The sequence below is a fragment of the Mobula hypostoma genome, chromosome 2 (genome assembly GCF_963921235.1).
Source record: "Mobula hypostoma chromosome 2, sMobHyp1.1, whole genome shotgun sequence".
NCBI classification, from domain to species: Eukaryota; Metazoa; Chordata; class Chondrichthyes; order Myliobatiformes; family Myliobatidae; genus Mobula; species Mobula hypostoma.
In genome coordinates, this window is record NC_086098.1 from 139,703,176 (window position 1) to 139,730,097 (window position 26,922).

The following is a 26,922-nucleotide window of genomic DNA, read 5'->3' on the forward strand; positions in this document are numbered from 1 at the left end:
TACAATGAAGGTAGTACAGGAGCCTCAGGACTCACACCACCGGATTCAAGAACAGTTATTACCCCTCAACCATCAAGCTCTTGAATCAAAGGAGATTGCTTCACTCAACTTTACTTGCCCCATCATTGAAATGTTCCCACAACTTATGGACTTACTTTCAAGGACTCCTCGTCTCATGTCCTCAATAATTATTGCTTATTTATTTATTATTATTATTTCTTTTTTTCCATATTTGCACAGTTTGTTGTCCTGCACAATGGTTAAACACCCAAGTTGGTGAGGACTTTCATTGATTTACTGAGTATGCTCACAAGAAAATGAATCTCAGGGTTGTATGTGGTGACATATATGTAGTTTGGTAAATAAATTTACTTTGAACTTCGAACTTCTCAGTTGTAGGTTCACCTTCTCCAGTCCTAGCTATTCTATTTTACAAAAGTGAATGCATTTCAAAAACATTTCATTGGCCCTGCATTGCATTTCCCTTTACACATACTAAAATTGTGGAAAGCATTTAATAAACACCAGTCTTCTTTCTTTTACCGTGAATTATTTCTATGGGTTTATGACCGTGATGGCCAGCTGCTTCTCCCCCACTGGAAAGGGACAAAGGTGGAAAGGGACAGTCAAAGGTCAATAGAGTTAGCTGAAGGAGCCATAGTGCAACTGAAAATAAAATGTTCAGTGGACTGTTGAGATTTTAATGAAATCCTGAGATTTTGGAAGTTCCAGGCAGTAAATACTTTATACTTTATTGTCGCCAAACAATTGACACTAGAATGTACAATCATCATAGCGATATTTGATTCTGCGCTTCCTGCTCCCTGGATTACAAATCAATAGTAAGTATTAAAAATTTAAATTATAAATCATAAATTGAAAATAGAAAAATGGAAAGTAAGGTAGTGCAAAAAAAACGAGATGCAGGTCTGGATATTTGGAGGGTACGGCCCAGATCCGGGTCAGGATCCGTTCAGCAGTTTTATCACAGATGGAAAGAAACTGTTCCCAGATCTGGCCGTACGAGTCTTCAAGCTCCTGAGCCTTCTCCCGGAGGGAAGAGGGACGAAAAGTGTGTTGGCTGGGTGGGTCGTGTCCTTGTAATATACTGGACTGAAGAACAACCATGAATATTGGGTAAAAAAGTAGGGGACCACCAGTATTTGATCATTCAGTTAATAGGACTCAACACCACAATGATACAAGAATTTAGCTATTCATGGTGCACTTAATGGTGCATGTTTTGGCTTCTTTGTTCCTTAAACATCGTTTCTTCCCTAAGCAAGTGTTGAAATTGTCTGAACTGTAAGACCTTTCTGAGGAAGTCTAATTTCCTTCGAGTCATTTGCCACAGGATACCCAGCCTCATGTACGACAACTTACAAATAGTTTAAAAACATTAAATACAGTGCCTTGTAAAAGTATTTGGGCCCCCAACCCTTTGTTCACATAAATGAGTATTATTTCAGGGATTTTGATCAATTTAATGGAGAACTTTGTTTTTTGTGTATCACATGCTCAATTTTTTTTCCCACTGTAGAGCCCAAAAAGCAGGGGAAGTTGCAAAGCATGAAAAACCGAAAATTTAAACCTGAAATGTCAGCAGTTCGAAAGCATTCATTCAGCTTTGCTCAGGATTTAGCCTCTCACAGCTATTACAGCAGTAGTTTTTTTTGGATAAGTCTCTATTAGCTTTGCACAATGTCAGGGAGCAAGATTTGCCCATTCCTCCTTGCAAAATTGCTCAAGCTGTGCCAGGTTCGATAGGGAGTGGCAGTGGAAAGCAATATTGAGATATTGCCAGAGATGTTTGATCGGGTTAAGTTCAGGACTCTGACTGGGCCACTCAAGGACATCAATTTTCATCATTTGAAGCCACTCCATGGTTGCTCCGGCAACGTGCTTGGGTCATTGTCCTGCTGAAAGACAAACTTCTTTCCCAGTTTAAGCTTTCTGACAGAGGCTAGCAGGTTTTTATCCAGGATCTCTCTGTATTTAGCAGCATTCATCTTCCCATCAATCCTGACCAGATTTCCAGTCCCTGCTGCTGAAAAATATTCCCATATTATTATGCTACCCCCACCATTCCTTACAGTAAGGATGGTGTTACTTGGCTGATGCACAGTATTAGATACAGGTCACACGTACTGCTTAGTGTTAAAACCAAAATGTTCCGCTTTAGTCTCATTTGACCACAAGAACTTCTTCCACAGTATCTTGTAGGTGATGCTTTGCAAAGCCTTTATGGGCAAGGATATGCTTTTTAAGCCAGAGCTCCTTCTTTGTCACTCTTCCATAAATACCCTTTTTGGGCAAGGCCTTAGAGATTGAGGAGCCATGAGCTTCATATCCAGTGGCAGTCACTGACTTCTGTAGCTCCCTCAGAGTGAGTGTTGGCGTCACAATAGACTCTCTTAGAAGTGTCGTTCTTCTCCAGCGTTGAAGTTTGGAGGGGCAGCCTCAACTTGGCAGTGGGCTGTGGTTTCATTTTTCTCCCCCACTTTTTCACGATGGGCTGGACTGAGCTCTGAAGTATGTTCAGTGCCTTTGAGATGGTCTTGTACCCTTCCTTCCCCAGATAGGAGCTTCTCAATTATCATTTTCCTAACTTGTCTTGAATGCTCCTTTGACTTCATTTTGGGTTGGTCTGTTGAAAATCTACCATAATGTTGGAACTTACAGAGAGAGGGGGTATTTATTCTTATGAATTCATTGAAAACAGGTGATCCTCCTATTTTCTACATCAACAAATTGGGTGAGTTGGCAAGGTAATACAGCATATCGCATCCGAGCAAAGTTAGTATAGTAATCACAAAGGGAATGAATATTTTTCGTCTCACAATTTTGGTTTTTAACTTTTGGTGAATTGTTGACAGGTTTCAGAATTTTTCTTTCGATTTGACATGATGTACAACCTTTTGTTGATTAGCTCAAAAATCCTACTTCAATATATTTAAAATTTAGAAAATGAGACAGTAAAATGTGAAAATAGTTGGTGGGGCTGAATACTTTTTCAAGGCACTGTACATCATATCAACTGATTATCTTATACCAAAGGTATTAGTTACATCTTTAAAAGATGCCCACAAATTCATCAAACACGATTTTGCATGAATAAATTTTGTTCACCCTGCCCAGTCATAATACGACGTTACTTTTTTTGTAATGGGCAAGCCCAGTAATGGACTTCTAGAATTGGACTGTCCAGTAGTGGAATCAATTCACTAATGTAGCCATCAAGCAGTGCAGCTAGTCCAGTCCACAATTACACCGAGTCAATAATGCCAGGTTTTAGATTTGTATTCAAAACCATTTGTAAAGAATGTCTAGTTTACCTGTGAATCAGTTGTTGCAGAGGGAGTTTGAGATTGTTGCATTCCTTTCAATTCCTACACAGAAAACAAAATAATGTTATGCAAAATATTGACAAATTAATTTCCTGATTTTAGTAATTCCACACAGCGACCATTTTTTCCCCACTTTGTACAATTTGGAAGGCTGTTTAGAGTGGCCCCCTGCTTTTTGTAGTTTCTGATTTCAACTTGAGTGAGATATTTACAGATGAAACAGAAATTGCCCATGTGGTTAAGTGAGGAAGAAAGCTGCAGCCCACAGAGAGATATGAACTGTCTGGTCAGCTCACCAGAAAAGATGCAAATGGGAAGTCAGTCTGAAGAAGGACACAGCCATGCTCAGAAAGAAACTGAGAAGTGCTTATTCACAAGATGTGGGTGTCACTGGTAAGCTAAACATTAATTGCCCATTTCCAAATACCCTGGCACTGGGTGGATTGTTATGTATCTCTAGAGGGCAATTATTAGTCAACCTCACTCTTGTGGCTTTGGAGTCACATTGGCCAATACAGAGAAGGACAACAGACTTCTTTCCCCATTGCTTAAAGACTCTGTCATACCAGGACCTTAATGAATCAGGTCACTTTTTAAATGACAATTCAGTAGAGTCATGATCACTGTTGTAGACAAGTTTTTGTTCCAGGTTAATTAATTTGTTCAAATTCCCCTGATGCTATAGAGTCATAGGTTCACTCAGTATGGAGATAAGCCGTTTAACCCAACTCCTCTACACCGACTATAAGACATAGGAGCAGAATCAGGCCATTCAGCCCAACAAGTCTGCTCTGCCATTCCATCATGGCCGATTTATTATCCCTCTCAACCCCATTCTCTTGCCTTCTCTTTCCTTCTCTTTGACACCCTGACTAATCAAGAACCTATCATTCTGCTTTAAATATACCCAATGACTTGGGCTGCACAGCATCTGTGGCAATGAATTCCACAGGTTCACTACTCTCTGACTAAAGAAATTCCTCATCTCTGTTCTAAATGGACGTCTCTCTATTCTGAGGCTGTGCCCTCTAGTCCTAGACTCCTCCACGATAGGAAAGATCCTCTCCACATACACTGTATCTAGGCCTTTCAATATTCAATAGGTTTCAATAAGATTCGCCCTGCCCCTCATTCTTCTAAACTGAATTGAGCACAGAGCCAGAGCCATCAAACGCTCCTCGTAAGCTAACCCTCTTATTCCCGGAATCTGTTTTATGAACTTCCCCTGGACTGTCTCCAATTGCCAGCACATCATTTCTTGGGTTAGGGCCCAAAATTTGCTCAAAGTACTTTTAGTGCAGTCTGACCAATGCCTTATAAAGCCTCAGCATTACATCCTTGCTCTTATATTCTAGTACTCTTGAAATGAATGCTAAGATTGCATTTGCCTTCCTTACAACCAATTCAACCTGCAAGTTAACCTTCAGGCAATCATGCACAATGACTCCCAAATCCCTTTCTACCTCTAATTTTGAATTTTATCCCCATTTATAAAATATTCTACACCTTTATTCCTTCTATAAAAGTGCATAACCATACACTTCTCTGTACTGTATTCCATCTAACACTTATTTGCCCATTCTCCCTATCTGTTTAAGTCCTCCTGTAGATTCCCTAATTCCTCAACACTACCTGCCCCTCCACCCATCTTTGTATCGTCCACAAACCTGGCCATAAAACTATTAAGTCCATCATCCAAACATTGACATATCACGTGAAAAGCAGTGTCCCAACATTGACCCCTGTGGAACACACTAGTCAGTGGGAGCCAACCTGAAAAGGCCCTCTTTATTCCCACTCTTTGCCTTCTACAAGTCAGCTAATCTTTTAACCATGCTAGTATCTTTCCTGCAATACCATGGGCTCTTATCTTGTTAAGCAGCCTCTCATGTGGCACCTTGTCAGAGGCCTTCTGAAAATTCGAATAAACATCTACTGACTCTCCTTTGTCCATCCTGCCTGTTACTTCCTCAAAGAATTCCAACAAATCTGTCAGGCAAGATTCCTCCTTCAGGAAACGATGCTGACTTTGGTCTATTTTATCATGTGCCTCTAAGTAACCCCAAAACACTCTTTAACCCCAAAACTTAAAGAGTGCTGTGACATTTGCAACTTCCCAGTCCTCAGGAATCATTCTAGAATGTAGCAATTCTTGAAAGTTCTTTACTAATACCTCCACAATCTCTTCAGCCACCTCTTTCAGAACTCTGGCATGTAGCCCATCCGGTCCAGGTGACTTATCTACCTTCAGACCTTTCAGCTTCCCAAGCACCTTCTCCTTAGTAACAACAACTACACTCAATTCTGCCCCCCAACGCGCTTGAATTTTTGACATACTACTGTGTTCTACAGTGAATATTGACACAAAATACTTAAGTTCACCCACCGTTTCTTTGTCCCCCATTACTATATCCAGTGTTATTTTCCAGAAATCCAATATCCACCCTTGCCTCTTTTACTCTTTATATATCTGAAGAAAACTTTTTGTGTCCTCTTGTATATTGTCTTCATATTTCATTTTTTCTCTCCTTAAGGCTTTGTTAGTTGCCCATTGCTTCCCAATCCTCTAACTTGTCACTAATTTTTTGCTGTTTATACATCTTCCCTTTTGCTTTTACGTTGTCTTTGGCTTCCCTTGTCGGCCATGATTGTGTCATCCTCCCTTTAGAATACTTCATCATCTTTGGAATGTATCTATCCAGCACCTTCCAAATTGCCCCCGGAAATTACAGCCATTGCTGTTCTGCTGTCATCCCTGCTAGTGCCATCCCTCCCAATCAACAGCTCATCCCTCGTGCCTCTATAATTCCTTATACTCCACTCTAATACTCAAACAGCTTCTACCTCTTAAATTTCAGGGTGGATTCTATGATGTTATGATCTCTGTCTCCTAGGGGTTCATTAACCTTAAGCTCCCTAATCAAATCTGGTTCATTACACAACACCTGGTGAGAACCTTTCTGTATTAATCCCAACTCTCAGTAGCTGGTGATACAGATACTCATCTGGGCTCTTCTTAAACGCTGTCAGTGACCACACTCTGAGGCAGTGCATTCCATGTACTTAGCATTCTCTGGATGAAATCACCCACTTACCCCTGCCTCATATTTCCCCTCGCTCTAAATCTATGACCTCTAGTTTCCTCTACCTCTGACATGGTGTTGTAGCACTAGACAGAGTCCAGAGGAGATTCACCAGGGTGGGGATGGAGCAGTTTATTTATGAGCAGAGGCAGAAGCAGCTAGCACAGGAGGTTAACAGGGGACATGACTAAGATATATAAAATTATGATAGATGTGAACAGGTATGGCGAGCTTGAACGCACTTCAGATTCTTTGCTCCAAGACACTCTGAGATTTGGAGTACATCTAAACAGATCCCTGAATTCTATGAAATCCTTTACCCAGGAGGGCTGTGGAGGTTTAGCCTCTGAGTATTTTTGTTGGGGGGGGGAGGGGTGGTTAGAGCAAGGAGGTGGTGAAATATTAACCACAATAGTACTGAATGGTGGAACTAACATAAGCAGCCAAATAATCACTTCCACTTGTATACAACAGGAATTCTGCAGATGCTTGAAATTCAAGCAACACACATCAAAGTTACTGGTGAACGCAGCAGGCCAGGCAGCATCTCTAGGACGAGGTACAGTCGACATTTCAGGCCGAGACCCTTCGTCAGGACTAGATGCTGCCTGGCCTGCTGCGTTCACCAGCAACTTTGATGTGTGTTACTTCTACTTGTATGTTTATTTGCCTAATGGGCTGAGCGAATCGTTACAGTGGTGAGGATGGTAGTAGAGTTAATTTTCATTATTAGTGCAGAGATATTTTAAACACCAGACACCCCCAAGCTAGGGTACTGTACTCAGATGATGGATGGACTGAAGGTTTCATGGTGGAATTGACAGGAACCTAGGTGGTGGGTGGAGATATGATTCTAACAAAGGAGGTGAAATGCATTTCTTCTCTCCACTAGCCTGTAGGTCACTCTTGGGCAAAGTGTACCACCTGGTTACCCCCCTCCACCCCCACCAGTCAGGGTCATATGAACCATGGGAGCAGGTGGTGGATGGTCGTACGAGCAGCTGGTGCATATCACAAGTCCTGGTTATGCGGTCACTGACGCCAGGCAGACAGTCTCTGCAGAGTATTGATAATGGCTGGGGTCAGTCGTCTTGTAAAGACACTGCCCGCAAGAAGGCAATGGCAAACCACTGCTGTAGAAAAATTTGCCAAGAACAATCACGATCATAGAAAGACCATGATCGCCCACGTCATACAACACGGCACATGATAATGATGGTGGTAGCAGCAACAGATTTCCCCTGGTCTTAAATTCTACCAGCTCCAATAAGATTCCACCACGAGGCACAAATTCCCCTCCCACTTCAGCATTTCAAAAGGATCTTTTACTTTGTGACTCCCTACTCCGCTCTTCTGTCCCCACCCACTACTCCACACCACATGACAGCCCACTTCCCTTCTTCCCACTAGGCTCCCAAACAAGTCTCTCTAACTCAGGGGCTCCCAATCTGGGGTCCACGGACCCCTCAGTTAATGGTAGGGGTCATTGGCACAAGAAAGGTTGGGAACCGCTGCGTTAGAGTCTAACTGAGGCAGTGATTCACTTGCGAGCCTGATGAGGTACTGTACTGTGTGATGATCATAGGAAGCATATGCATTACAGTCATACAGCATTTAGTTTCTTGACACTGGAGAAGCCAAATGCAGCACTGTGCAATGCAGTTGCCTCCTGGGCCATTAATATCAATAGTTTTAAAGATTATAATTCATCCGTTTTCCTGAGAATCTGTGGAGCAGTTCACCTTTCTCCCGCAGCAACACAGAAACAAATCCCTAGCCAGAGAAAGGATTTTCAGTAAGCAGGTGCCATTACGCCACTCACCAAGTGTCTGCTGGAAGCATGTACTTGATACTTGACACGCAAAGGCAAATGGGAAAGCGTACACGCTTCAATAAGACATGCAGCTGAAATAAATTTTATGCACACTTTCTGTGGTATCTCTTCAAAGGAAGTAAACCGACTCAATGCGATGTTGGGAGGCATTGTCAGTGTTGTTGCTGATGTATTTTTGAAAAAATACCCGCAGCAGCTCAATGTCACTTCTGCATTGTTAAACGGTACTTTGCCTGCTGCTCCTCACCTGCTCCTTCTCGTAAAGCAGCTGGTGCTCTCTGCGAAGTATATTCTCGTAACACATGGAGTAGGACTCAAAGTTACTGCGCTCCCTTTCCATCACATCACAGGCTAGATGCAGCAGGCAGTTGCTTAAGTGATCTTTGCTGAAAGTAATCTGTCAAAGTTATCAAACGATCATAATAGACAATACAACCATGCTGTTTCCTGTTCACTTACATTTGTAACATTGCAAACGTCCGCCTCCAGAATTCCCTTCCCCCACTCCACAGTCAGGAAATATGATGCCAAGCCTACCAACGCACATCTGTCTTTTGTTAGCAGTGAATGTTCTCGGCTGCTTATTTAATTTAGTGCGCTACTTATTTAATTTCCCGACATTTGCCAGTGATATTAAACCTGATTCTGGCTCTATCTCACTTGCTAAGTGTTATGAACCCCTGTGTGCTCCCCACAGGCAAGGAGACATCCTTAGCTGCTGCAGGTTTCAGCCAGTGGCAGTCAGGGAATAAACTCAGCTGATTGAGTAAGAGTAGAGTACGTGGTGTTCACAACGAAGAACCAGGCCAGTCAGTTGAATCCGTGTCACCCCACAATGCATCATTATGTCAATTTCTTTAATCCACTCGCATTCCTCAAACTTCTACTTCAATCCAGTATCATACTTGTTTCATGAGTTCTCCAGAACAAAAAAGTCAACTGGAAAGAAATGTATCTTGGATTATTAGTGAATGTCATTTCAGTCCCTGCAAATGCATCACAACTTTCTACGGGTCTAACATTTCCATAATCTCAAAAGTCTCCATCAGGGCCATCCTGTGGATGGTGGCGGAGTTGTAGGAGACCTTTATCTCTGTTCTTGTGCTTTGATGTGATCACGTGTAGTGATAGTAACTTTAACTTAACCTTCCCATTGAGAAATAAACAGGTCTTGGGACAAGGTTGGTTTTTATGTCTTGCTTAACTCTCTCCCCCCCCCCCATTCCTCACTCTGACCTTTCACTTCTCGTCTGCCTATTTCTTCCCCCCGGGTCCCCTCCTCCTTCCCTTTCTCATATTGTCCACTCTCCTCTCCTATCAGATTCCTTCTTCTCCAACCCTTGACCTTTCCCACACACCTGGCTTCAACTATCAGCTTCTAGCTATCCCCCTTTCCCTCTCCCATCCCCACCCCCCACACCTTTTTATTCTAGCCTCTTCCTTTCCAGTCCCAAAGAAAGGACTTGGCCCAAAATGTTGACTGTTTACACTTTTCCGTAGAATCTGCCTGACCTGCTGAGAGTTCCTCCAGCAATTTGTGTGTGTTGCTCTGGATTTCCAGCATCTGCAGACTTCCTCGTGTTTTGTTTCACTGCAAACATTTTGTACAGTATGTGAATCCAAGTTCCATCTGGTGGTGGAGATTTCTATCCTGGCCAACTGGATTAACATTGCAACCAGGGTAAAATGCATCCCAGACAAAACTGCATTCAAAATTAAGAGCTCCTTCAAAATCGACTTGTTAATAGTGCGGGAAAGTTTAATTCATAACTTTCAGAGTGAGCAAAGGAATGATGTGATCAAGTAGCTATTTAAAGAATCCTGACATTTTACAAATTCTCATTGAGCAACATATTGCAGAACTAAACGGCTTAAAATTTAAAACTTCCCTTCTGCATTTCTTAACTCCAGAAAGTTTATTTTGAGATTTTAAACAACTGGCAAAATAATTTTGTGCTGTACCTCACTTTCAGTCTCCCGTGAATTTTCTTTCAGTTTCTGAACAAATTTTTCAACAATCTGGGGCCTTGTAATTGAGAAGTTTTCAGTCATGACTGAATGTTTCCAGTCATCTGGAGGACAGAGGAATTTCAAATGTAAATTAAATATATTCTCTCTTTTTAATCATTATATTCAAACCATCTCTTGAGATCATCTTTACTTCTTAACAGTATTACCACTCAGTTCCATTGCATAACAATAACAAGCTTTGACCAGTAGCCAATCCAAAATCAGAAGTTTGGAGAGGAGGGGCGTTCAGTTAGGTCTACTGTCTGAGGATAAAAGGCAGGAGCGGGTCGCATCGACCTTTGACCTGTGACCAATTGCTGATTGGGATTGAGTAGCAAGAGCAAATTAAAGACAGGGGCAAGTGCAGTGGCTATTGGCACAGCAGCTGTCATCTGGGTGGACAGAGTCAAAGTGGTGATCTTAAGGCTTTAACTCTGAGGCTTCTCTCAGAGAAAGCACAGGAAAGAAGAGTTCAAGTTTTTTTCCCCCTTCTCTTTATATCTGCTCAGTAGGGATGACAGGCAGGATAGTGAAATGGTCCACTTGCAGGGTGTGGGAAGGCAGGGAGACCTCCAGTGTCCTTGAAGACCACAACTGCAAGAAGTGCATCCAGTGTAGCTTCTAACAGACCACATTAAGGAGTTGGAGCTGGAACTGGATGAACTCTGGATCATTCGGGAGGTGGAAGGGGTGATAAATAGGACATATAGAGAGGTAGTTACATCCGAGCCGCAGGACATTGGAAACTGGGTGACAGTCAGGAAGGGGAAAGGGGTTAAGGAGCCAGTGCAGAGTGTCCCTATGGCCATCCCCCTCAACAACAGGTATACGACTTCAGATACTGTCAGGGGGATGACCTAACAGAGGAAAGTGGGGGCTCTGGCATTGAGTCTGCCTCTGTGACTCAGAAGGGAAGGGTGGGCAGGGAAGGCACACTGTGGTGGTAAGGGATTTGATAGTTAGGGGAATGGACAGGAGGTTCTGTGGGTGAGAACAAGGTTTCTGGATGGTATGGTACCTCCTGGGTGCCAGGGTCTGGGATAGCTCGGAATGAGTCCTCAGCATTCCTAAGTGAGAGGGTGAACAGCCAGAAGTCATTGTCCATGTGTGCACCGCTGACGTAGGTAGGACGAGGGCTGAGGTTCTGCACAGAGAGTTCAGGGAGTTAGGTGTTAAGTTACTAAGGGCTGGATTGCTACCTGTGCCACATGTTAGTGAGGCCAGAACTAGGAACTCTTCCTGGGAAGGTCGGACCTGTACAGAAAGGACGGTTTTCACCTGAACTGGAGGGGGACTAATATCCTAGTGGGGAGGTTTGTTAATGCTGGTTTAGTGGGGTTTAAACTAAAGTCGCAGGGGGGTGGGAACCAAAGTGGCAGAACAGTTAGTAGAGAGGTTGTGGAGGCAAATGTTGGTAAGACATCAGACAAAGTTAGGAATCAAAAGGTTGAGCATGGTGTGACAAGCGTCCTGAGCTGCATATATTTAACTGCAAGAATTATTGTAGGAAAGGTGGATGATAGTGCCGAAGACGAGGTAGATGGTTTACAAACAGAAGCAATGTGCAGAGTCATGTTGATAGAGCAAAATTGCAGTCAACAGGATGAGTTGCAATGTAAAGGCAGATAAAATCAAAAAGGGTGAATGCAGGACTGAAGGTGGTGTATTTATCTGTGTGCGGTATTCACAGAGTAAGGTTGATGAACTTGCAGCATAGTTGTAGACTGGCAGGCGTGATGTTGTAGGCATCACTGAATAATGTCTGAAAGAAGATTATAGCTGGGAGCTTAATGTCCAAGGATACACATTGTATAGAAAGGATAAGCAGGAAGGCAGAGAGGGCGGCATTGCTCTGTTGGTAAAAAATGAAATCAAATCATTAGAAAGAGGTAACTTAGGGTTGGAAGGTGTTGAATCATTGTGGATAGAGCTAAGGAACTGCAGGGGTAAAAAGACTCTAATGGGAGATATATACAGACCCCCAATCAGTAGTAAGGATGTAGCCTACAAATTACAACAGGGGATAGAAAATGCATGTCAAAAGGGCAATGTTATGATTGTCATGGGGGACTTCAATATGCAGGTGGATTGGAAAAATCAGGTTGGTGCTGGATTACAGGAGGGGGAATTTGCCTCTGAGATGGCTTTTTAGAGCAGCTCATGTTTGAGCCCACTGGAGGATCAGCTATTCTGGATTGGGTGTTGTGCAATGAACCGGAATTGATTAGAAAACTTCAGGTAAGTGATCATAATATGATTGAACTCATCCTGAAATTTGAGAAGGAGAAGCTAAAGTCAGATGTATCAGTATTACGGTGGAGTAAAGGGAATTATAGGGGCATAAGAGGAGTTGGCCAGAACTGATTGGAAAAGAACACTGGCAGGGATGACGACAGAGCAGCAGTGGCTGGAATTTCTGGAAGCAATTCAGAAGGCACAGGATATATATATCCCAAAGAGGAAGAAATATTTGAAAGGAAATATGACACAATCATGGCTAACAAGATTAGATTATGAGGACATGCAGTCCTCTTTTATTGTCATTTAGTAATGCATGCATTAAGAAATGATACAATAAGAGAAGTCAAAGTCAACATAAAAGCCGAAGGGAAGGCATATATAGAGCAAAAATTAATGTGAAGTTAGAGGATTGGGAAACTTTTAAAAACCAACAGAAGGAAACTAAAAAAAAGTCATTAAGAAGGTAAAGATAGAAGATAAAAGTAAGCTAGAATAATATTATAGAAGATACCAAAAGTTTCTTCAGATACACAAAAGCAGAAAAGTGGGGTGGGACTGAATATTGTTCCGCTGAAAAATGAAGCTGGAGAGGTAGTAATAGGAGGGGGAAACAACAAAATAGTGGACAATATGGATAAGTATTTTGCATCAGTCTTCATTGTGGAAAACTCTAACAGTATGGTGGAAGTTCCAGGTGTCAGCGGGCATGAAGTGTGTGAAGTTACCATAACCAGGGAGAAGGTTCTTGGGAAACTGGAAGGTCTGAAGGTAGATAAGTCACTTGGACCAGATGATGTACACCCCAGAGTTCTAAAAGAGGTGGCCTGAAGTGATCATGGAGGCATTAGTAATGATTTTTCAAGAATCACTAGATTCTGGAATGGTTCCAAAAGGCTGGAAAATTGCACATGTCACTTCACTTTTCGAGAAGAGAGAGAGGCAGAAGAAAGGAAACTATAGGCCAGTTCGTCTGACCTCAGTGGTTGGGAAGATGTTGGAGTCTATTATTAGGGATGTAGTTTTGGGGTACTTGGAGGCACATGATAAAATAGTCCATAGTCATCATGGTTTTTCAAGGGAAAATCTTGCCTGACAAATTTGTTGAAATTCTTTGAAGTAGCAGCAAGCAGGATAGACAAAGGAGTTTCAGTTGATTTTGTGTACTTGGATTTTCAGAAGTCCTTTGACAAGGTGGCACACATATGAAGCTGCTTAACAAGTTATGAACCCATGGCATTACTGGAAGGACTCTAGTATGGATAAAGCAGTGGCTGATTGGCAGGAGGCAAAGAGTGGGAATAAAGGGAGCCTTTTCTGACTGGCTGCCGGTGACTAGTGGTGTTCCACAGGGGTCTGTGTTGGAACTGATTCTTTAGAAAGACCCTGTACATATGTTAATGATTTGGATGATTGATGGCTTTGGTGCAAAGTTTGGAGACGATATGAAGATAGGTGGAGGGGCAGGTAGTTTTGAGGATGCTACAGAAGGACTTAAACAGATTAAGAAACATAGAAAACCTACAGCACAATACAGGCCCTTCAGCCCACAAAGCTGTACCGAACATGTCCCTACCTTAGAACTACCTAGGCTTTACCCATAGCCCTCTCTTTTTCTAAGCTCCATGTAGCCATCCAGGAGTCTCTTAAAAGACCCTATCATTTAGAAATGGGCAAGAAATGGGCAAACAAATGACAGATGGAATACAGTATTGGGAAATGCGTGGTCATGCACTTTGGTAGAAGAGATAAAATGGTTAACTATTCTCTGAATGGAGAGAAACTACAAAAAACTGAGGCACAAAGGGACTTGTGAGTCCTTGTGCAGGATTCCCTGAAGGTTAACTTGCAGGTCGAGTCTGTGGTGAGGAAAGCAAATGCAATGTTAGCATTCATTTCAAGAGGATTAGAATATAAAAGCAAGGATGTAATGTTGAGACTTTATAAAGCACTGATAAGGTCTCACTTGGAGTATTGTGAGCAGTTTTGGGCCCCTATACTTAGAAAGGATGTGCTGAAACTGGAGAGTGTTCAAAGGAGGTTCATGAGAATAATTCCAGGATTGAATGGCTTTTCATATGAAGAGTGCTTGATGGCTCTGGGTTTGTATTCACTAGAATTCAGAAGAATGAGGAGTGACCTCATTCAAGCCTATTGAATAGTGAAAGGCCTTGATAGAGTGGATGTGAAAAGGATGTTTCCTGTGGTGGGAGAGTCTAAGACCAGAAGACACAGCTGCAGAATAGAAGGGTGCCATCTTAAGAACAGAGATCAGGAGGAATTTCTTCACCACAGCCAGCTGTGGAGGCCAAGTATTTATGTATATTTAAGGCAAAGATTGATAGATTCGTGACTGGTCAGGGCATGAAGGGATACAGGGAGAAGGCAGGAGACTGGAGCTGAGAGGAAAAATGGATTAGCCATGATGAAATGGCAGACCAGACTCGATGGGCCAAATGGCCTAATTCTGCTCCTATATCTTATGGTCTTATACTGAAAGTTTTTATCATAGTTAAATTATTGGAAATGAGTAATACTAATCTGCTTTGCTGAGGCAATAGATTCAAATATCAGAGGGCACATACTGTATCTAGTAGGAAATCGGGTTTCATCCAAAGAATATGTGACTGCAAGATCTAATGCCAGGAAAAGCTAATGAAGTAAACAGTAGATTCAGTTTAGTTAGATCAATTGAATTTCTGAATTAAAATAAATAAAATCAAAATCAAAAGCACAGTTTCCTAATTAAATCGATTATGTTGGACCCAATTAATTAAATGAAAAGCAAAGTCAGTGGTTAGGGCATGGTAGTCATCAGTCCTATTGAAGAAATCTGCCCAAGGATTAAATGGAATTTATGATATCTTCTCTTTTCTAATATGACTTGCTCTCTACAAAACTTGTAGGGGGTCCTCAGCAGCCGAAGAATGGACATGCCGCAAAGCGGACTGAGCGCCAAGACAAAGAATTTTCATGAACGGCAAACAAGACAGTAGCATTCCAACATCCCCCCCACCCCCGCCCAACATTTTAAAACATTTTATGGAGAGTGAGAATTGGAATACACAAAAAGAATTACTCAAACTTTAAGAAAAAAATCAAAATCTTCAGAATTTTGAAAATATTGATCAACTTTTCCTGGCAAAAAAAGTTTTTTGTTGAATGTTTATTTAATGACAGCTTCATTTTACCTCTTGGAGAGAATCAAAATAGTAATATAGATATGGGGGAAGCTATTAACCATCTTGATAAAGTACAGTTCTTTACCTGTTGGCAGAGATGCTTCTCCTCGAGCTCTTTCTGACATAACAAGGGACAACTCCCTTGCAATTTTTTTCTGAAGTTCTCGGATCATGTAAACTTCCAAACTTTCAAGTAGTTTGTGCAGCTGTAAAGAAAAGCAGTTAAGTGTCATTTTGCTTTCTTGAATGAAACAGGCAAAAATCAAACTGTAATCTCTGGGCATCATTACTTCCAATGCTGTTGCTCACGGACATTAAAAGAAATTCTTTGTCATTTAATTCACGTTCTTTCAGTTATGCATTCACCTTTCCTGTGCTCATTTTTTTCCCCTCCCTTTTATCATGTATCACATTGTACTGATGCCGCAAAGTTACAAGTTTCACGGCATATGACAGTGACATTAAACCTGATTCTGATTAATACTGCTCTTTTAATTAAATTATTAAGTTCTACTGGTCAAATTGCTCAAATCTGATTTTTTTAAAATTAAGGATGGCTATCTCAGTTATGAAGCCTTATCTCACTCAGAAGCAAATGCTATAACCTGCAGGCTACAGACCAAATGCAGGGAAGTGGATTTAGCCTAAAGGTTTCTCTTTTTTTTGTACTTGATAAGCCAAATGGCTTATTTCATGATTCTGTGGTTAAATCATAATCTGATTGAGTTTATCAGGACAAAAGATACTGTAGTCAAAGGTTAATAATTCATTAAAGTCCAGAAGCTGAAGAACAGCAGCTACTGGTGGTAATGAGAGGGCGTACAGGAGTGAGATATGCCAACTAGTGGAGTGGTGCCGCAGCAATAACCTGGCACTCAACGTCAGTAAGACGAAAGAGCTGATTGTGGACTTCAGGAAGGGTAAGATGAAGGAACACATACCAATCCTCAGAGAGGAGTCAGAAGTAGAGAGAGTGAGCAGCTTCAAGTTCCTGGGTGTCAAGATCTCTGAGGATCTAACCTGGTCCCAACATATCAATGTAGTCATAAAGAAGGCAAGACAGCAGCTATACTTTATTAGGAGTTGGAAGCGATTCGGCATATCAACAAATACACTCAAAAACTTCTATAGTTGTACCGTGGAGAGCATTCTGACAGGTTGCATCACTGTCTGGTATGGAGCGGCTACTGCACAGGACCGAAAGAAGCTGCAGAAGGTTGTAAATCTAGTCAGCTCCATCTTGGGTACTAGCCTACAAAGTACCCAGGACATCTTTAGGAAGCGGTGTCTCAGAAAGGCAGCATCCATTACTAAAGACCTCCAGCACCCAGAGCAGGCCCTTTTCTCACTGTTACCATCAGGGAGGAGATACAGAAGCCTGAAGGCACACACTCAGCGATTCAGGAACAGCTTCTTCCCCTCTGCCATCCAATACCTAAATGGACTTTGAAGCTTTGGACACTACCTCACTTTTTTTAAAATATACAGTATTTCTGTTTTTGCACTTTTTAAAAAATCTATTCAATATACGTAATTGATTTACTTGTTTATTTATTATGCTTTATTTTATTTATTATTATTTTTTCTCTCTCTCTCTCTACTAGATTATGTATTGCATTGAACTGCTGCTGCTAAGTTAACAAATTTCAGGTCACATGCCGGTGATAATAAACCTGATTCTGATTCTGACCCTGACCTGTGGATCTATCGTCCTGCAATAGGATGTAAGGACCAGGTTTAGTCAGAATGTGTTAATAAATCACAAATATCCAAATCAAATTTTGAACTATTTTGGAGGACTTCTAAGCAAAAAGTATGCTTTAAAAATTAAATTATGCCCTCACCCTGCTACACTCAACATACCTGTCGAGTCTTTATTTCCATTTCTGATGTCCCTTTTGGTGGCAGCAATGGCTGATCGTTCAGCATCATTCTCTCGTACTCGACTTCCACACCTAAGCGACGGGCTATTGGTTTCATAGCTGGATACATGATTTCCTGTCTAGAATGAATGGTAAAGTCTGCAATTGACTTTCTATCAGAGTATTAAGGTGCTTTTAACATTTAATTATCGTTAATTTTCTTGATGCCAACTTATCAAATGGTTCCACATACTGCAATGAATAGGTCCAAATACTAAGAGAAAAACAGAAAGTTTGGGAGTAGTACAAGAGAGAAATGGCATAAACCTGTCAGGTTCATGACCTTGCAGCCGAACTAGGGAAAAGTTCAAATTAGCAAGTTTCAAGCTGCAGTGAAAGTGAAGGGCACTTAAAGAGACTTTAAACTTGCTCAACTCTAATGATCTTAGTTCAGCTGAAATGTTAACTCTGTTTTCCTTTCCATAGATGCTGCATGATCTGTGGAGTAGTTTCAGTATTTTCTGTTCTTGTGCAAGGTTTCCAGCATCAACAGGTTTGCGTTTTGTGAAAAAGGAGATGACTGATTATAAGCAACACACATCAAAGTTGCTGGTGAATACAGCAGGCCAGGCAGCATCTCTAGGAAGAGATACAATCGATGTTTCGGGCCGAGACCCTTCGTCAGGACTAACTGATGGAAGAGTTAGTAAGAGATTTGAAAGTGGGAGGGGGAGGGGGAGATCTGAAATGATAGGGGAAGACAGGAGGGAGTGGGGGATGGAGCCAAGAGCTGGACAGGTGATTGGCAAAAGGGATATGAGAGGATCATGGGACAGAAGGCCTAGGGAGAAAGAAAAGGGGGAGGGGAAAGCCCAGAGGATGGGCAAGGGGTATAGTGAGAGGGACAGAGGGAGAAAAAGGAGAGAGAGAGAAAAAAAAGAATGTGTGTATAAAAATAAATAACGGATGGGGTACGAGGGGGAGGTGGGGCATTAGCGGAAGTTAGAGAAGTCAATGTTCATGCCATCAGATTGGAGGCTACCCAGACGGAATATAAGGTGTTGTTCCTCCAACCTGAGTGTGGCTTCATCTTTACAGTAGAGGAGGCCGTGGATAGACATGTCAGAATGGAAATGGGATGTGGAATTAAAATGTGTGGCCACTGGGAGATTCTGCTTTCTCTGACGGACAGAGCGTAGGTGTTCAGCAAAGCGGTCTCCCAGTCTGTGTCGGCCCCCAGCAACTTTGATGTGTGCTGCTTGAATTTCCAACATCTGCAGAATTCCTGTTGTTTGACTGATTATAATACTGCTTTGTCTCCATGTTTTGCGCCTTCAGTAATCATGTTCCCAGCATTCTTTCAGTTTCAACATAGAACGTAATATAGGCCATTCTGCCCATGATATTGTGCTGATCCTTTAACCCACTCTAATATCAATCTAACCCTTCTCTCTCCCATATTTCTTTTATCTAATTCTATCTGAGAGTCTTTTAAATGACCCTAATGTATCTGCCTCTACCACCACCCCAGGCAATGCGTTCTACCCACACACGATTCTTGGTGAAAAGTCTACCTCTGACATCCTCCTTATACTTTTCTCCAAACACCTTAAAGTTATGCCCCTTGCATTGGCCATTTCTACCCTGGGGAAAAAAATCTCTGGCTATTCATTCAATCTATGTCTCATCATCTTGTACACCTGTATCACGGCATCTCTCGTCCTCCTTGGCTCTGAAGAAAAAAGCTCAAGCTTGTTTGACCTATCAGTTGCAGGAAAAAGTTTGTGAATACTTTACAAATACCTGGTTTTCTGCATTAATTACTCATAAAATGAGCCTGATTTTCATCTAAGTCACAATAACAGACAAACACAATCTGCCTAAGCACAAACTTCTTATCATCAATACTGAGTACACCATTTAAACAATCACAGTCTAGGTTCAAAAGTGTACGTGAACCTCTGGGGTAATGCCTTCTACAAAAATTATTTGCAGTCAGGTGTTTCAGTCAATGCGATGAGGTTGGAAGTGTGGGTTGTAGAGATGCCCTGCCCTATGAAAAAGACACACAAAGTCAGGTTACTGACAGAGCCTGCTCTTGTCAAGAAAGATCAGTTCATGTGCACCATGCCTTGATCAAAACAACTTTCAGAGAACCATAGAAGAATTGTAGAGATACATGAAGCTGGAAAAGGCTGCAAAAGCATTTCTAAAGACCTGAGTGTTCATCAGTCCACAGTAAGAGAAATTGTCTACAAATGCAGGAAACTCAGCAGGACTTGTCTCCCCAGGAGTGGGTGGCCTACAAAGATCGCTCAAGTGCACAACATGCAATGCTGAAAGAAATGAAAAGAACCCAAGGGTAACAACAGAAGACCTGCAGAAACCTCTAGAACTTGCTAAAGTCTCTGTTCATGTGTCCACTATAAGAAAAACACTGAAGAAGAATGGTGCTCATGGAAGGACAACACGGAGGAAACCACTGCTCTCCAACAAAAAACACTGCTGCATGTCTCAAGTTGCAAAAGACCACCTGGATGTTCTACAATGCTCTGGGATAATGCCTGTGGACATATGAGACAAAAGTTTGAACTTTTTTGGCAGAAATGCACACCGTTATGTTTGGAGGAAAAAGGGCACTCCACACCAACACCAATCCCAACTGTGGAGCATGGTGGAAGGAACATCATGGTTCAGGGCTGCTTTGCTGCCTCAGGGCCTGGACAGCTTGCAGTCGTCAAGGAAACAATGAATCCAAACTTGTGTCAAGACATTTTACAGGAAAATGTCAGGGTAGCGGTCCATCACCTGAAGCTTAATAGAAGTTGAATGATGCAACAGAACAATGATTGGAAACACAAAAGTAAATCAACAACAGAATGTTTTAAAAAGAAAAAAAAATCATATTTTGGAATAGCCAAGCCAGGTTCCAGACCTTAACCCAATTGAGCTGCTCTGGCATGACCTGAAAGGGCGGTATCCTAGAAATATTGATGAACTGAAACACAAATACCAGGAAATCTGCAGATGCTGGAAATTCAAGCAACACACATAAAAGTTGCTGGTGAACACAGCAGGCCAGGCAGCATCTATAGGAAGAGGTACAGTCGACGTTTCCGGCCGAGACCCTTCGTCACCAGCAACTTTTATGTGTGTTGATGAACTGAAACAGTTTTGTATGGAAGATTGGTCTAAAATTCCTCCCCACTGTTGTGCAAGTCTGATCAGCAGCTACAGGAAACATTTGGTGGACGTTATTGCTGCTAAAGGAGGTTCTACTAGTTATTAAGTACAAGGGTTCACATACAGCCTGGACTGTGAATGATTAAATAATGTGTTCAATAAAGACATGAAAAGTACAAACATTTGTGTGTTATTAGTTTAGGCAGATAGCGTTTGTCTATTATTATGACTTAGATGAAGATCAGACCACATCTTATGCGTAAAATGAGTAAAGCCAGATAATTGCAAAGGGTTCACAGACTTTTTCTTGCATCTGTATCCTCAATAGACATGCTCTTTAATCCACCATCTCTAAAGCGTCCATATTCTTCCTATAATTAGGTGACCAGAACTCAACCCAATACTCCAAGTCTGGTCTAACCAGGGTTTTATAGAGCTACAATATTATATTGTGGCTCTTGAACTTAATAACCCAACTAATGAAGGCCAACATTTTTTTTTTAAATCAACCTTTCAACTTGCCACTTGTCAGACCAGCTCTGCAATGTCCAATTGTAACCTATGTGACATTGATAGGTAAAAACTGACACCTCAAAATAGCTGTGAGTTTCTTGTAACTATCTTTGTGTGGGAGCTGAGCACAGTCCACAAGACTACAAGGGTTACCACGGTAAACTAGGCAGTGGAGGAAAAGTTTGAAAGTACAGGTAATTACCTTATGCTGGAATGTTGCACATCAGGACTTATTGTCTCACTGGGTAATAGCAACAGCCACAATGAGAAAAATGACATTTACACTTGCCAAGGACTATACAACTCCTGTTCTCAGTATTATTTATTACTTATTTGTTTATTATTATTGTTCACTTTTTTCTTGTATTTTCACAGTTTGCCTTCTTTTGTACTTTAGCTATTTGTCTGTCTTTGTGTGCAGTTTTTCCATTGATTCTTTAATGTTTCTTTGCATCTACTGTGAATTGCTCGCAAGAAACTAGATCTCAGGGTAGTGTACAGTATGGTGACATATATGTAGTTCGATAATAATTTTACTTTGAACAATGACAAATATGTTGTGTCAGTTTTTTTTAATTTACAAGGCAATCTTCCAAATAAACCACAGGTCCAGAGTTTAAGCCTGGTTCATAATTTCTATGGTAATTCTCTCACATAAGCTGCATCACTTCTTATATGGCCGGAGTCACCCATCTTGTAAAGACACTGCCTAGGAGAAGGCAATGGCGAACCACTTCTGTAGAAAAATTTGCCAAGAGCAATTATGGTCAAGACCACAAACACCTATGTTGGCAGGTGACTAGAGCAGCTGGTGGCGCAGTGGTATCAGTGCCGGACTTCGGAGCGAAGGTTCCCAAGTTCGAATCCAGTCACCCCCACCCCGGGCACACTTTCCATCCGTGCCAGGTTGAGCGACGAGCTAGCCACTCGGCCTCAAAAAAAACATGGGTCGAGTCAGGAACGTTCATCCCATGACCCGGTTAATCCGAAAGGAGACCAATCCTGACATTACGCGCCAGACAAGAATGGCTGACTGTCTGGTGTGACATGTTATGAACCTTTTTCATACGACACATCACGTAATGATGGTGGTGATAAACTTCTAATAGATTATCTTTCAAATGACTCTGGGCAAAATTTGCAAACTCTTGATCACATGAAGCTTCAATGATGCAAGACTGCATGTTTAATATCCACTTATAAATTATTATAAGTTCAATACAACTAACTCAGAACATTCCATCAGCAGACAGAATTTAATTTGTTTACAGAATGCTGTAGAAATGTATAGTTATTATGGCACACACAGTTTTCCATGGTTAGCTCCCTCACCTATACAATTTGCAGAACTGTTTGTAGAGGGTCACAGTGTTGATGCTCTCCACACCCAGCTTCAGCCTGCCCCACTCATCCTTCAATACCTCAAGTTGTTTCCACAATATCAAAAAGGATTTGAGTACCCTGTACATCGATATGGGCTCTAGTGTTTTTGAAGAGGTCAGTGATTTGTTGACAGGTGATTGTTCTCCATCTTCCTTTTCTTGAATTACAGAGTTCTGAGGCCACCGGATCATAGGGGAAGGCAAAGGGAATCATAAGTGTAAGTTACACATTAAAGTAGACGACTACATCAAGATGGTACACGCCACATGGCTTGCTATTTTACAAAAAAGAAATCAACATAGCATTAATGCTAAACAACCAAATGCCCTTTCAGCCATCTATTCACACCTCAAAATGGCGGCGGTTGTACAATTTGGATCATTTTTGGATGGTCAAACAGTAATCATGAGGATTAGTACTGGAGTATTGACGATTTACAATCTATATTCATGATTTGAACGGAAGCTAGATTTGCTGCTGATACTTTGCTTCAGTATTCACACATGATAGGGACCTTGACATTTGTGAGGACAACATAAAGCAGGCTGGTAAGCTAGACCATGTCAATGTTAAGAAAGAGAATGTACTGGAACTCTCAAAAAAAATTAGAATATGTAAGTTCCTGGGTCTAAACAAGATCTACTCCAGGTTATTACAGAAGGTGAGGGAAGAGATTTCTGCGCCTTTGACAATGATCTTTGCATCCTCTCTGTCTACAGGAGTAATACTAGATGATTGGAGGGTGTCAACTATTATTCCTTTGTTCAAGAAAGGGAGTAGGGATAACCCTGGGAATTATAGACCAGTGAATCTTACTTCAGTATGGGCAAATTATTGGAGTAGATTCTTAGAGACAGGATTTACGAGCATTTGGAGAAACATAGTCTGATTAGGGTAGTCAGTATGGCGCTGTGAGAGACAGATTATGCCTCATGAGCCTGATTGAATCCTTCGAGCATGTGATAAAACATATTGATGAAGGTAGAGCAGTGGATATTGTGTATGGGTTTTAGTAAGGAGTTTGATAAGGTACCCCATGGTAGGTTCATTTTGAAGGTCAGGAGGCATGCGAGGCAGGAAAACTTGGCTGTGTGGATTCAGAATTGATTTGCTCAAAGAAGGCAGAGCGTTGTTGTAATAGATGGAGAATATTCTGCCTGGAGGTTAGTGACTAGCAGTGTTCCACTGCGATCTGATCTGGGACCCTTGCTCTTTGTGATTTCTATAAATAACTTAGATGAGGAAGGGTGGGTTAGTAATTTTGCAGATGACATGAAGGTTGGCAGTGTAATGAATAGTGTAGAACTTTGCCATACGTTACAACAGGACATTGACGGGATACAGAGCTGGGCTGAGAAGAGGCAGATGGAGTTCAGCTGGAAAAACATGAAGTGACTCACTCTGGAGGTTGAATTTGAAGGCAGAATACAGGGTTAATGACAAGATTCTAAGGAATGTGGAGGAACAGAGGGATCTTGAGATCCACATACATAGATCCCTCAAAGTTGCCATGCAAGTTGATAGGGCTGTTAAAAAGGTGCACGGTGTGTTGGCCTTCATTAGTAGGGGTTTTGATTTCAGGACCTGTGAGGTAATGTTGCAGCCCTATAAAACCCTGGCTAGACCACACTTGGGATATTGTATTCCGTTCAGGCCACCTCATTCATAGGAAGGACGTGGAAGTCTTAGCGAGCGTGCAGAGCAGATTTACCAGGATGCTGCCTGGACAAGAGGTCATGTCTTACGAGGACAAGATGAGTGAGCAGGAGCTTTTCTCTTTGGAGCAAAGGATATTGAGGGGCGACTTGATGGAAATGTACAAGAGGCATGGATCAAGTGGATAGCCGGAGACTTTTCCCCCAGGGCAGAAATAGCTAATACAAGGGGTCATAATTATAAGGCGATTGGAGGAAAGTGAAGGGGGGCATGTCAAAGGTAAGTTGTTTTTTTAAAGACAGAAAGTGGTGGGTGTGTAGAATGCCCTGCCAGCGATGGTGATAGAGGCAGGTACACTAGGGAGATACAAGAAACACAGATGATAGAAAAAATATATGTCTGTCTAGGAGGGAAGTGTTAGACTGACCTTAGCGTAGGTTATCAAGTCATTGTGGGCCGAAGGGCCTGTACTGTGGAGTAGTGTTCTATGTTCTTTACAAAACGGGTATGTTAACAAGTTGGAAGGACACGAAGAGCTTGTAGAGGAAAATAGGGTTAAGTAAGTGGGCTCTAAGTTGACTGAAGGAGTATAATGTTGGAAAGTATGACGTTGTTAAATTTGGAAGGAAGCATCTGAAATGAAATTATCATTTAAGTGTTGTCTGACTATACAATAACAAAGCTCGCAGGGGTCACAGCGTTCCAGTGCATGAAAGCTAAATGGTTAATGTGCAGCTCTGACAAATAATTAGCATGAGTAATAATGGTTTTCATTGGAAAGGTATGGCGTATAAAAATGGGATACTTCTGATGCAGCTTTACAGGATATTGGTAAGCCTGCACTCAGTGTTCAGTTTTTGATCTCCGTATTTAAGAGGGATGTACCTGCAAAGGAGACGGTGAAGAGAAGGTTCATTCACTTTATTCCTAGAATGGAGAGGTTAATGTTGGAAAAGTGTGTTGAGCAGGTTGAGCCTTTACCCATTTGAATCTAAAAGGATGAAAGGTGATCTTGAGTACTGAGCAGAGCTGATGGAGTTAATGCTGAAATAATGATTCCCTAGTGGGCCTGTTTAGAACCCTAGGACATAGTTTCACAATGGAAATGATGAGAACTGTCGAGAAATGTCTTGTCTCAGTTTGTCATGACTCTTGGAATCTCCTACCCAGAGAGCCAAGGAGACAGTCATTGAATATATTTATGTCAGAGACTGACAGATCTTTGAACTATGACAATCGGGGAGAAAGTCTTGGTACTGGTTTATCGTCACTGGTACCAAGATACAGTGGAAAAACTTTGTCTGTGTGACATCTGGGCAGGTCATGCCACCCATAAATACACTGAGTTAGCAAAAAGAAAGTAAAATGCATAATATAGTGTTGTAGCTACAAAGTTAGTTCAGTGCAGGTAAACTAGTGAAGTGCATTGGGCCAAGAATGAATAAACCCTTACCTTATTGGAAAGCACAGCAAGGTTGAAGGGCTTCTGTTTCTGATAATTGTTTTAATTTTAGGCTAGGTTATGCAAGTGGCTAGCTAGCAGTTCTATGAGCAATGCTGGCTAGTTCCAGAAAGCATGTGAGACCATACACCGCAGTACCAAGTATAGAAACTTGGTGAATGTCAGTTGCAGGTGACCTGCCACGGAGTCCAGGAATAGTTGGACAGGACTGGAGGCAGCATTAACCTCAGATCTGACCCTTCAGCTTTACATGAGCCATTGTGAAAAAAGTGAGTGAAGCTACATTTTTTATTCAACAAATTTTAACACTTTTAATTACCCACTTATTATTTATTTTGGGTGACACAGTGTGGAGAAGACCCTTCCAGCCCTTCGAGTTGAGCCACTCCAGCCAACCTCCAACAAAGCCAGTTGACACTAACCTTAATCGTGGGACAATTTGCCAATTAACCAACCCGGTACCTCTTTGGACTGTGGGAGGAAACTGGAAGACCTGGAGAAAACGCATGCATTCCATGGGGAGGAAGTACAGACTCCTTATAGAACAGCACCGGAATTGAACTCCAAACTGCAGATCTCCCCGAGCTGTAATAGTGTCATGCTGCACTACCGTGGCATCGTACAGACTGTTTTATAGAATATTCAATTTTGTTACTTATTTATGCTATTTGATTAAATTTGAACACTTTCTAAAAGTCTCCAGCAGGCCATTTAGAAACTAGATCTCCTAGGCGCAGCGCCCAGCGGAAAGGAGAGGGAAGGCCTGGCAACTTTTGAAATAAAGCTGGCTGATGTTTCTGGTTGCTTAGTCTGTTTGATGCAAACTTGTCAGTTTCTTTGGGCAGGTTAGTTTATACTGGTCCAAACGTGATCAATGATTAAACTGCTTGATAAAATGCAACAACTAGAGAATATATTTACTGTACTGAATTTTCTTTTACCTCCTCAGCTTTGGCTTCTGTCTCATCACATGTGGTCCCACCCTTCTCTGGAAACAGAAATGCTTCGCTTCCACCCTGAACCACATCTTCCATTAGCAGAGACACGCCAAGAAGTTCGCCATTGGCTATGCTCAGATCACGATCACTTAGCATGCACAAGCATATCTGGATCAGAGAGCAACAGCAAGAATATCAATAAACATCTGCTCAAATTTAGGGCGCCATTCT

At 41.7% G+C, this 26,922-nt stretch overlaps 1 protein-coding gene across 5 annotated transcripts in view; it reads right to left on the reverse strand.

Moving 5' to 3' along the window:
* Positions 1-26,922, reverse strand: part of si:ch73-242m19.1 (uncharacterized) — a 182,325-nt gene that overhangs the window by 25,975 nt on the left and 129,428 nt on the right. For 3 of the 5 annotated variants that reach the window (XM_063040782.1, XM_063040783.1, XM_063040781.1), the window contains 7 exons: positions 26,695-26,859; positions 22,585-22,808; positions 17,558-17,696; positions 15,780-15,900; positions 10,227-10,336; positions 8,512-8,661; positions 3,336-3,389 (listed from right to left, as the gene is read on the reverse strand). In XM_063040782.1, the coding sequence (XP_062896852.1) occupies positions 3,336-3,389; positions 8,512-8,661; positions 10,227-10,336; positions 15,780-15,900; positions 17,558-17,696; positions 22,585-22,808; positions 26,695-26,859 (963 nt within the window). Of the gene's footprint in view, positions 1-3,335; positions 3,390-8,511; positions 8,662-10,226; positions 10,337-15,779; positions 15,901-17,557; positions 17,697-22,584; positions 22,809-26,694; positions 26,860-26,922 lie in introns of those variants that run through there. The other 2 variants (XR_010017039.1, XM_063040784.1) reach the window with 2 other exon arrangements.